The sequence below is a fragment of the Phasianus colchicus genome, chromosome 1, assembly GCF_987193195.1.
Source record: "Phasianus colchicus chromosome 1, bPhaCol1.hap1.1, whole genome shotgun sequence".
In the NCBI taxonomy this organism is placed as follows: Eukaryota; Metazoa; Chordata; class Aves; order Galliformes; family Phasianidae; genus Phasianus; species Phasianus colchicus.
Genome location: NC_143436.1, coordinates 124286712 through 124299485, shown reverse-complemented (window position 1 = coordinate 124299485; position 12774 = coordinate 124286712). Strand labels below are relative to the sequence as shown.

Below are 12774 nucleotides of genomic sequence, written 5' to 3'. Positions count from 1 at the left end.
TGCTTCCTGAAGAAAAAAGATTGTTCTAGGCATTCTGGAAGGCTCATTGAACTTGCAGGTGCTCTGAGGATGCCTTGGCTCAAGCACTGCAGCAAATCTCACATTGATTCTACCATTATTGCTCAAGTACTTGATGAAAGCTTAAAGTGGCTGAAAAGAGACCATGTCGTACATGAAGACCCTCTCACCACAGCAGATACCAGGGGGATGCCTGAGAGGGGCTCTCTTAGTGATGTCCACACTGACATTGACAGGTCAGGTGAGATAGGAACAACCCACACTGCACAGAAACTCAAGAAATAAGGTAGGCTGTCAAAGCAGCTTGAGCTTATATCTCAGCACTCCAGCCAACGTCATGCAGCAGCAGAGAGCTGCATGCCAGTGCTGAAGGGAGGTGTGTTAGAGGAGGTGTGTGGTGATTAAAGCCACATTTTCCCTGCAGTCTAAGAGAAAGACTAATATTTTCACTGTGGCTAATTCATGACTGGCAAGTTGAACTTGCTCAAGACCTACTCAGAACAGTCTTGCTGCTGCCTAGAAACCTTTTAATTTATTCAAGTGCAGTCACTTATAGCACCTTTCTTTGAACTGGCCTCTCTGCTGTGTGGTTTGGTTTCTATCAGTAAGAACCCTTTCTTATTCAGCCCTTCCATGACAAGGCATCACATTTACCTACATGTTACTGTAGAAAGCTTCCCAAGTCAGCTTGCAAAGGGTTCTGCTGCCTAAATAAGGCATCTATCCCCATTTAGGTGCCAGACTCCCAGCTGCCATGACAGAAGGCTGCAAGTCTCCTCTGCGTCCGGCTCATCTGTGCCAGCACATACGGACGTGTCTCAGTGCTGAGGACAGCTGACAGGGCACAAGGCCCTGATAATCAGGCACCTGGCCTGTTCCCTCCATGCTCTCCACAGACCAGGAAAGCAGCATTCATAATCTGTCACTCCTCCCTAAACCTTTTATTCTTGTACAAAGGATCCCACACATACAGATCTCAAGTTTTGACGTGTCTACAGCCAGCTGCGAGTCTGTCACTGGGTCACTTATCATAAAATAGGGCCAAAATGAATATTGATACTGAAGATGGGAGACAGAGGTCATGATTTACTATCTAAGTACTTGCAAAATTAAAAAAAAAAAAAAAGACATTCTGAAATACATAAACATATGAATCCTAAAGAACAAATGGATATGAACATATAATGGAGACAAATTGGTGAACATTTCTCTGTAATTGCAGTTAAAGACTATGATACGGAGGCAGACATCTCCAGAAAACAGTCTATCATGCAGGCTTCAGTCACTCAGCTCCATGAAAAGAAGAGGACTGCTGGATGCAGATAGTTGCAAATGCTCTCTCTGGGCATTTATGCCCTTAACTTTGTAGACCCATGGTCAGGCTATAATTTTCCAATACCATTAGTCCTGTGCTTGACTTCAGGCGCCTTTCTGAGATGCTTCAAATCTAAATCCCCCCAGTTTCTCAAAACAAAGCTTCAGGAAAACAAAAAATGTTTTCAAGGATTTCATTGAAAGCATGTGGAATCAGAAAACAATTTTTAAAACTTCAGCTTCTGTCTTTAAAAATCTGACACACACTACATAAATCTTTTAAAGTCTGACATATACTGTTTCTAGCAAGGGAAAAATGCAGAGAAAACCACAGAATATTGTCTAGGAAGCATATTGTAGGAAACCAATAAATCAGATGTGCTGTCACTGGTTTAGTGTCAATCAGTGCATTTGTGGCTGACCATTTGGATAGATTCATCTGCACACAAAAACCATACTACACCATCTCATCATTAAACAGTTCTGAAACAGTTCTGAAACAGGCAGCACATTTAACAGGGAGGTATCCTTCAACACATTACTGTCTTTCAAGCTTTAACAACCAAAATTGAATGCACATCAAGTATTCATATGAAAGAACTAAATTCCTTACAGGCTTAACAAAGAAAACAAAAACACAGAACATTTCTCTGGCATTGTTAGGACTATTGCAAAGCATTAGGTTCATGCTACCATTTCTGAACTCTCCATTCCAGTTTCACCCCGCCCTTTATTTACCTTGAATCCCCAAAGGACTAACATTGCCTCTCAATGCTGGCACATGATGGTACCGGTGTGGCCTTGAACTCCTGTACATCCAGTGGTACCTGCCAATTTCCATTTCTGGTCTGGTGATCACTGCCAATTTTAGGTGGTAAAAAGTCAGTGTCACCAAAGTGTGTAGTTCAGTACTTTCAGTCATTTAACTTAAAAAATACGAGCCCATAAAAACACGTTTCTAATTACATCACTGAAATAACATAACTTTACCAAAACAAGGAAAGGACTGGGAGGAGGGGAGACAATCAACAGGGAAATGCTCATACAAATATTAAGAAGGGCTGAAGAGTTGAAACCCATGGTGGGATTTGAATTGAATGCCCTGGAAAGGCCCCAATGCTACAGCTGCCAGTCATCTCCCCCCCACCCTTGCTGCTCCCCCTCCTTGTTCACAGCATGGGGCTCTGCTCCGGGAAGACACAGTCATGGAAAACCACATTATCCATTTTGTAAAATATTCAAAATCTGACAAAGAAAACAATAGCTACAGGGCAAAACCATGAGCTTACTCATTACCTTCCTACATAAAGTAAGTTGTGGGTTTTATCTCATGAAGGCTCTGATCATTTCCAAAAATCCAGACCAAATAGGTTAAAAGAGGTTTGTTCCAAGGGTCTGCCTTTGAGGTCAGAGGTACACTCAGAAAGGACACTGCATGCATCAAAACACAACCAATGCATGTTCACCAGCAAAGCTTTGCTGCTGCTGAACACTGAGGAGCTCAAGGGCAAAATGGCGCCGGACCACTCGCACATCGACATTTCCTCCTCACCTCCCTCACAGCACTGCTGGGCTGTCAGGGCAGTGCAGCCCAGCCATTCATTAACACGCTCTGCAGTCCCACTCAGCTACAGCTGAATGAAAAAATAATTGTCATCCCTGGCCAAAATAAACCTGACTGCACGGCATTTCAGCTGTAACGGCGAGGTTACACTGGTAGGAAGAAGTGTATTGTGAACAAGGTCCAAGGCAAGTCTCTGGTCTGTGTGGGACTGGGAGGGCCCTTGTTCTTCCCTCAGGTTGCTTCACTACTTGTGTGCTGACAAGTTTGGCACAGCTGTATTTGCACACATCAGAAGAGAAACATCCAAGCGGTGGATCTAGAGGTTCCCAAGATGAATTTATTCATCTTATGAACCAGCGAGAGCTGGTGAATCAGCTCTAGCACTAAAAAAGCCTTTGGGGTTAAATCAATGTCTCTTTAAAGGAGACACTGTAGTTTGCTGCTGGTCCCCTCTGTGCAACTCACACACAAACCATGGAGCCATGGAGTAGGAACCAGACAGCACGTCTTTCCCAGAAAGCACTGCTCACTGAACTCATAGAATTTCCCCTGTACTCAGCATTGATGAGATCTCACCTCAAGTACTGTGTTCAGTTTTGGGCACCTCAGTACAGAAGGGACATTGAGGTGCTGGAACAAGTCCAGAGAAGGGCAACAAGGCTTGTGAAGAGCTTGGAGAATACTCCCTACAAGGAGAGAGTGAAGGAACTGAGGCTGTTTAGTCTGGGGAAAAGGAGGCTGAGGGGAGACCTTATTGCTCTCTTCCAATACCTGAAAGGTGCTTACAGCGAGAGCAGGGTTGGTCTCTTCTCACTGGTGACAGGATGAGGGTAAATTTAGGTTGGATATCAGGAAACACTTCTTTACAGAAAGGGTTGTTAAGCACTGGAATAGGATCCCTAGGGAGGTGGTTGAGTCACCATCCCTGGATGTGCTTAAAAATCCTTTGGATGTGGTGCTCAGGGACATGATTTAGCGGAGGGTTGTTAGTTAGGGTAGTACGGTTAGATTGCAGTTGGACTCAGTGATCTTTAAGGTCTTTTCCAACCTGAGCGATTCTATGATTCTAATATCCTAACTCTGCTCCACATTGTATGGCTTATCTTTCCTTTTAGGAAAGACAAATGCCGCATTTTATGAATACAATCAGATTCAGAATGTCTTCAAGCTAGCATTCCAAAATGACAGTGCATGCTCAGGGAAACTTCCGTCATGGTATCGTCTTCTCCTACTTACATTGGAACATTCTTGTTCATGTGATCACAAAAACCATAATAATCAAATTTGATACAAGCTGGAAAACAACAGCACTGCTTGCTGGAACTTCAAACTCTCTGCCCCCCCTCCCTGTTCCCTGTATTATTTTAAGGTGGTTATTTAGGAAAAACTTCTCCGAAAGAGTGGTCTGGCACTGGAATGGGCTGCCCGGGAAGGTGGTGTTCACCTTCTCCACAGGTCATCATCCTGGAGGCGTTCAAGAGATGTGTAGATGTGGCACCAAGGGACATGATTTAGTGTACAATATTTGTGGTAGCTGGATGGCTGTATCTTAGAGGTCTTTTCCAACCTTAACGATTATATGATTCTATGATTAGCTACTTACTGGACATCAGTAACAGATTAAGATTTAAAAATAAATAAATAAATATATGGTAAAACTTCCACAAGGAAAAAAAATCTTCAACTGCTTTGCAGTAGCATTTAGACCAAATTCTTGGAAAAAGAAGGGCCTCATCATAGTAGGCTGAAGCCCACGGTTTGAGACTTCTCCTGCAGCAGCTACAAAAACCACTTGCTTCAGCAGCCAATGCCAGTGCAGGCACTGCTTGCTGTGGGACTGGTATAAAACCCTGATACATGGAGGTATCACATAAACTTTGCAGCATCATTCCTGTAAAACAGACTATTCCGTGAGGGTTTTTTTAATTAGCCATTTCTAATTTTACAAAAGCAGGACTCCTTTCATAGAGCAGTGGGTTAAATTGCATGCAAAATCTCAGTGTTTCCACTGCTCTCTGAAGAGTCACTCAGCATCTAGCCACCTGGTGGCCTCTGCTGCACACCTGGAATGATTTCCCAAATCAGACAATCTTCTAGTGATGTCTCTGAGCTCCACACAGGCCCATTCATGCAAAATTACTATCAGGTCAGATGCCCCAAAGGCTTCAGTGGTGTACAATTACTGCACACAATATGGAAGAAATGGACTTTAGTACTGCATCCCCAAAGTTCAAGAAATGAGAGGGGTTTATTTAGTTAGTTAGTTTCTTTGTTTAGGAATGAACTATACAAGTGGCATTTCTGGGTCCAGGTGGTAATGCTCTCCATGCACAGCCAGGCCCCCTGAAACAATCTCCTGTGGAGCTGGCTCTCAGGGATAGCTGCTGGTTGTGCATGGAATAAGACCAACAGTATTGGTGGTGTGTCACATAGCACATACTCACTGATGGCAACTGGGTGTTCAGCATTCATATTGGATGAATCATCTCACATGCCTGCAGCGGAATTCCTGGCATCCAGTATGTTTGATGTACAGCTTTAGAGGAAAGAGTTTGGACTTTCACCTGCAGCAGCTGATGAAGCACCATACAGTCCATGGGAGTGAAGAGAGGGTTGTCACTGGGGCATTATGGTCTGACAGCCTGGTGATAAATACTAAGCCAGCAGCAGGGCTGGCCAGAAAATGGGGAAAGGCTGGAGAAAGTGAATAGGGATCTCCTCTCCAAACTCTTTGCTCTCTTCTCCTGCTGCAATCTATTGTCCACAGATATTGCCATCTGGGTTTCCTCCCCTGTTACCATATACCGTGACACATATATCTAGTTCTTCTGCTTCCATGAGGTCATTCAGGCAAATATGAATACGGCCTCTGAGCGTTTTTCAGCCCCCTCCTATTTAGAAACCAAATCCTATTCATTAAAACCTTAATCACTAAGCCTGCCAAATTATTATCCCCAGAATATGTGTCCCAGATTCTCCCCAGGCTGGACCTCTCTTCCTGCAGCTATATCTTCAGGGACTTACACTAAACAATTATTATTTTCTGAGGATCTGAAGGACTCTGAATAAACTGTTTCAAATAGGAAAAAATATGCAGCATGCTAAAAATCTTTAAATGGTTTGACAGCTCTGAAAGCACTGTGTGAGCCTCACGTTAGGGAATACGTTTGAAAACTTTGGCTAGTAACCATAACATGTAAAAGAGATTTTTTTTTTTTTTCCAATTTGCTGTAATGAAAGATACACCTATTGGTGATGCATCAAAATGTTACAAGTTCACTGATTAAAAAGAACTTCACATAAACATGCACACTGATATAGTTCTTTCCTTAAGTCACATTTCAGCATCTCTGCTCATACTGCCTCACACAGCTGCACAGTTGTGTTTAAGAGAAGTATTTTCTCTGTATTTTTGGCTCGCATATATTTGTCTAGTTAAATACTGGAAACAGCTTTGTATAACGTGAAAATAATAATCGAAGCTCACAGCCATGGCTGTGCACAAGGTCGCCTTTCATCAATAGTTTCTTCCTAGGGAACAGCCAATTAAAATAAACCTTTGGCACAGCTGTTCAGGTTGGCTTTCATTATTCCTCAGTACAGCATATGCAATTTGAACATCATATGCATCCATACAAGGAAATCATTTCCTAGTATAATGGCTTTCTTCCATATGCAATTGGTAAATTCAGCATGGCTATCCACAGCCTTTTTTGTTTGGTTGGTTCTGGTATGTATATATGTATCCGTATTGTTTTGGAATTTTGCAGCTTAGTAATACTTTTCTTAGTTAAATGAAAAGGGAAACTTCTTGTCTCTGTTGATGTGTATCAGGATCTATATCCTTCATTGCTGATGTAGAACGGCATTTCGTTTTTCTTATTTATTCCACCTCAGTAAATCTGCCTGCTCAGTCCTCACGTTTTGATTTAATTTAATGCCTGCAAGATAAGCCCTGTCATTTGTAATAATTTGTAAACCTTCATCTTTAAAATGCATCCAATCTGTCCTGCAGCCCTGTAAAGTATCTGCTAAACATTTTGTTTGAGCTTGCTCATGGTGTTCTCTGATAAGGGCTGCTGATATGCAATGCAAAGCTGACTTCTTATTTCCATCAGCATGGATGTTGCTCCATTTCCAATCAAAAAACTGGGGCAGCAGCCACTCATCTGGGTGCAGAGAAACAAATGCCTGATAAGCGCTGAATCCAACAGCTGGGCAGCATCACTGCCTGAATCAGGCAGGGGACTTACAAAAATAACTATTAAAATATAAAATCGGAATTCCCATACAATTTAGAACAACTTCAGAAATGTAAATAAGACCGTTTTTGTTTATCAGCTGGCAAATATTCATTAAGAACATCAACTTGTGTAAATCATCTCGACTATATTGAAATATAGAATAGAAAGCCATCCATGTTTGCGATGGGAGTAGGTAGCACAACCAGTAACCATGGGACACCATTCTCCAACTGTATTAAATGGCTGTATTAAATGCTTGAACTCAAGACAGACCTGGCTGTTCCTCCTCAGCTTCTGAGTGGTTTTGCTCCCCAACATGACCCTTCAGAGTAAAGAGAGCCCTTTATGCAGATAGCCTGCAGTCCTGTTCCTGGTTCCTCAAATTATTTATTCTGTATAACTGTAGTACATTGTTAACGATGCCCCCACATTAAAAGTCAGAGCCTAGAAATCTGTTATTTAAAACTGTGGAAGCAGAGAAAGCCTTAGATGAAAGAATACTTGTGCTAATACCTACTTGCAGATTCCTTCTCCAGAATTTGGCAGTGCAAAGGACAGTGCACGTGAATCTGAATATCCAGCATGAAACACTCAGGATCTTTTATTGCTCAGTATCAGCAATAACAACATCCCTCAAGCCGCTATGACTTTGGCTTATTTCATCTCCTTGGACTTTGCATTTCATTTCTGGAAGGAAGAATTAAAATAATCTGTGATAGCTCTTTGAGTGCTTCAACCTGCCATAGTTGCCTTGCAACCAGTAGATCTAGGACATTCCATATAGGACAGCCATTGCAGTAACTTCAGGTGTGATCTAAAAGGAAAAAGGTCTTGCAAACCGGCAAGCATTTTGGCCATAAAAATTCAGGACAAGAAGTCTGGACAGTAAATGAATGCTGTTTTTGAATGATTCAGCTGCACGCTCAGAGAAAACTGCGACATTTTCCAGGACATCTTCCATTTTACAATGAGAAGAAGCTCATTCCCACCATGAGAGCTGCAGGTAGAAGAGCCCTTTTGCAGGTCTGCCATGTCACATAGGCACCTGATGCTGAGCCCATCTGAAAACCTTACTGCATCTCAGCATGCTGGAGTATCTGATCCCAAAAGCCCAACAAATCTCACCTCCTCTCTATCAGCTTTTCATGGGGACCTCAGCTACTTTGCTACTGAAAGTGGAATTGAGCGTTTCAGCTTTGAGCATTTAATTCCCTGCAAAAATAAGTTAACTGAATGGGAAAAAAAAGAGTATAATGTGAGAGACTGTGTGTTAGTTTCAAAGATTAAGGAACTGTCAGAAGCAAAGCCTGGAAGCGTTACATAAATACACCTATGTAACATAACAAAGTATGAAATTATCACAGAAAAGCCAGGAAATGGTGATAAAATTAAGAGAGGAAGTTCCCCAGCTTGCATCCGATGAAAACAGCAGATCAACCATATTGACTTGGTAACAGATTTACTGTTCTGCGTGCTGTGCTTTCACTCTTGCCAAATCAAAGGCATCCTGAACACACATTTTGTTTTGCACAGCTGCTAATGCATACAGAAATTTTGTTTGGTGTTTACTGTCACGAGTTCTAACCGTTTAAAAGAAACTCATCAATCAGCAGAGAAGAAATCAATGCACTTCTTGAAAAATTATCTATGAGCTCAAGGTGGGTTTACATCCAAGGTGTTTAGGACATTTTGTACATTAATTACTCAAAAACTACAGTGAGGTGGGTTACCGCCTACATACACTAATGGCTTTCAGAGTTTAATCTCTCATCAGTGGAACTCCTTTGGTGAAATCCCTAAGGGATTATGTAGTACTGTCTAATCACTTGACAAATTTCATTTACTTGAAACTGAAGCTAGGTTTGAATTATACAAAGTGTGTAGGAGGAATCAAATTCAAAGCAGGAAAACAGAATCTGGACAGGACCAGATTTATCATGATGCTCATATCTGAACTGTTTAACAATAAATGAAACAATTTCCCCAGGGAAACATATCAGTTGTGTATCTGCTGCATATACCCATGAGAAACTCAAATTGCTTACAAATGACATACAACATAGCATGAATCAGGAAAAAAAAAAAAAGTGGAAATGTTAATAATTTTGTATCATCTAATAAAAAAAAACCAAAAACTTACTGCTCTGATTTGTACAGTAGGCTGCCACACTACAATGATGGTTATTTGGCATAAATTACATGCTGCAGAAACACATAGATGGATCTGTGCTCTGAAGTTGAGCCCTGAGACCCAAAGGCATCACCTGTACCGCCGGGTGAGCGGAGCCCCACTCCTGTGCACTGCCACCTCCCTGCTGCAGAATAGCCACTGCCAGTTCCCCACTAAATAGCAATTCTCAGTGGCTGAACACATCCTGAAGGCTAATGCCGTGAAAGTCGTGGCATTATTCTGTTATCAGTGCACAGGCAGATCTCCACATAAACAAAATCTACCGGAAAACACCAGAGAAAATGAAAAGGAACTTAAAATGATGCGTAGCCCTCGGCAGCAAGCTAGCAACACGAAGGTTGTGTGATGCTGTAATCCCTGGTGTGTTCCATAACCAAGGTCCCCTCTGCCAAGCCCTGCTACATGGCTGGTCCCAGGGAAACACTGTGTTACGGCTCTGAGAAGGACACCCAACAAACACACAGACCCACGCTATTTCCACCCAAATTCACCAAAACCTATCAAGTACACAGCAGCAACAAGACTTCTTTTGCAAAAAAATCCCTTTTGCTCCATTCAGGAAAGACTCAGAGCCACCGCATACACAGACAGACAGACAGACAGACAGACACTCCATCCATCCCTGCACAGAGCAAACGGTGGAAGCGCGGGCTGTTTCAGAGCCCTGCTCAAAAGTGACCCAACTGGCCCCATCCCCTCTCAGCGCCCTCAGAGAACAGATTTAAACAGGCTATTGTTCGATCCCCGGGTACCTTTTTTCTCTTGGCTTTGTTCCGCGTTTTCCTCTGCTGCAGTTTCCATGGCTGGCTTCATACCATCCACCAAAAATGCCGCCCCCCGCCCCCCGGCACAGGCGCTTTCCCCTCGCCTCCTTTCCCGCTCCCTATTGACGGCAGCGACGATGAAGCGCCTCTGTTCTCCCTCCCGCCGATCACAGCCCCTTCCACATCGCCCAGGCTCTTGTCAGCTTCGATCTCGCACCACTCACTGGCCCGCCCGGCGCCGTGCCAGTCGCCGCTCCACCGTACGTCACCACCGGCCCCAGCTATAAGAGAACCCCCCGATGCCCCTTCCCCACTGTAAGCCGCGGCGAGGGCAGAGGGGATGAGGAAGAAGGGAGCCCCCGGACAGCGTCTGCAAGGGGTGCCCAGGTCGGTGAGCTGCCTTGGGGCTCACTTTCCCGTGGGAGCCGGCTGCCACGCCGTGCATTTGGATTCATCCCACACACACCCTGCCCTCGCAAGGAATGGGTCAGCAACGCGGGTTTGCCTCCTTGGCTGAGTCCTGCTCACAAAGGGCAAAAGCGCATGTGAGACAGGGATAAGAGCAAGAGCTCCTGTGTGTATAAGGAAAATCTAAATTCTGACTCAAGAGCACAATGGATAAAAGAAAACACCAAAAAAACCCAGCAGGCTTCCATGACCTAAGATCTGTGTGCAATACCATAAAGGATAAAATGTTTAAGGAAACACAGCTGGGGTTTTAAAAGAATGTCTGCTGTTTAAGACCTAAAGCCAAGCATGAAAATCATAGAAGCATAGGATGGCTTGTGTTGGAAGTGTCTACCCAAGCCTCAACCCCTGCCATGGGCAGGGCTGCCTCCCACCAGCTCAGGCTGCCCAGGGCCCCATCCAACCTGGCCTTGAGTGCCTCCAGGGATGGGGCACCACAGCTTCTCTGGGCAGCTGTGCCAGCGCCTCACCAGCCTCTGGGTAAAGGATTTCTGCATAACATCTAACCTAAATCTCCCCTCTTGTCCTATCACCATCTGTCTGTGTAAGTCAGTCTCCCTCCTGCTTATAAGTCCCCTGAAACACTATGAGGCCATAATGATGTCTTCCCAGAGCCTTCTCTTCTCTAGGCTGAACATGTGCAGCTCCCTCAGCATTTCTTCATAGGAGAGGTGCTCCAGCCCTCTGATCATCTTTGTGGCCCTCCTCTGGACCCACTACAACTACTCTGTTCAGTGAGCAGATCACTGCCAACAAGGCCACATCTGATCATTCCCCTACTTCCTTACCTCCAGCAAAGCCAGGAAGTGGCATCAGGCACTCCTCAGGTCCATGCAAGTATTATTTAACTTCCAAAACCCAAGCCAACATATTCAAGGCACTTTTATATTAAGGCTAATTACCTTGTCCATCACCTTGCTTGTCTCTGGCCTAGCAGCATGTCCTGCTGCACAGCACAGCCGTGCCCAAGCAAACCCCTTGTTGTAGGGAAGGTAGTGAAGCACACAGGGTGTAATTTGCTTTGTAATCTGGTGGATTTTGGTGGTTCACAGCCTCTGCAGCTCACTCTGCAGGCTGCAAAGGCATTGGGTAGATTCAGCAAATGCTGAAGATGTAAAACCTACAAGCTGAGTGTTCCATATAACAGATTCAACCAGGAGAGTGGGAAGAGGGAAGCAGTCCAAAAATTTTTAGCTGCAATTCAGCCTTTTCTGACTGAAGTTCTTACACCCACAATTTTGCTGTGCGTTTTTATTTCTATAGATGTTGAGTGACAAGCAGAACAAGCCTCAGACCAGCTTTGGAGAAAGTTCCCTTCTTTCAGAAGAAACCAGCACACGATTTTCCTTTCTTAACACTGTCACCACAGCAGCAGCTGAGCAGCAATGCCCAAAGCAAAGTAATGAGCATACTGTGTCCCAACCTCACCAACAAGAGGTCTCGTGGTTCTCACTTATCTTAAGATTTCATAGAATAGAACCAGGACTTGACAACTATCGGGCATTTGCCTAAAAACCTAAAAGAAGAGTCTGGGATCAAAGATTTTATCTTGTAGAACTCCTTATAAGCAGGATGAATTAATTTGTAGAGGAAGTTTACTCAGGAACCCACGTGCTGGGCTCCTGCAGGTAATCAAATCAGCAGTACCAGAAGAAACCTCACTGCAGGTGCAAGGCTTAATTTTCCAGTCTTCTGTCACACACAGCAGTCCACATACATTACAGTCCCTGTCCCAGTACAACCATGTAAAGCAAACATGCTCCTTCACGAAAGCAACTGAAAGGGAAAACCACATGTGATATGTTTGGCAAGTTGCTTGAACCATTACTAAAAGTTTTTCAAATTTTGTAGCCAAAAAGGAAAGAACTTCATTAGATTTGGGATAACAGTTATGTAAACTATTTATAAAGAGTGTTTTTATTCCATTTAGTATCACTAAGATAGAAAATACACAACGAACACATCCTTACTTGCTGAAAGTCATACCAACTTCAGCCATTGGTCAAATCAGTAGACTGTTTCTGACATTGAAATTCCCTTTTTGGAACTTCTCATCATTCAGTCCATCCATCTGCTCTCAGATGTAACAGTCTAAAGGTCATTAAGAAGGTGAAGTATAGACTTTCACAACTGCGAGGTTTCAAACCTTGCTTCTGACTACCCCACATTACAAAAAGCCTGCTCAAAAATGAATCCAAGTGTCAGAATTTT

At 43.6% G+C, this 12774-nt stretch overlaps 1 protein-coding gene across 10 annotated transcripts in view; it reads right to left on the bottom strand.

Moving 5' to 3' along the window:
• Window positions 1–12774, bottom strand: part of GPM6B (glycoprotein M6B) — a 106805-nt gene that overhangs the window by 19352 nt on the left and 74679 nt on the right. The window contains exons 1-2 of one of the 10 annotated variants that reach the window (XM_090125447.1): window positions 11466–11594; window positions 2071–2190 (exon numbers count right to left, since the gene is read on the bottom strand). The exons of 1 other annotated variant lie outside the window; for it this stretch is intronic. In XM_090125447.1, the coding sequence (XP_089981573.1) occupies window positions 2071–2173 (103 nt within the window). In that variant the 5' untranslated portion in view covers window positions 2174–2190; window positions 11466–11594. Of the gene's footprint in view, window positions 1–2070; window positions 2191–5340; window positions 5384–7657; window positions 7740–10083; window positions 10534–11465; window positions 11612–12774 lie in introns of those variants that run through there. 8 more of the 10 variants (XM_090125434.1, XM_090125443.1, XM_090125426.1 and 5 more) reach the window with 8 other exon arrangements.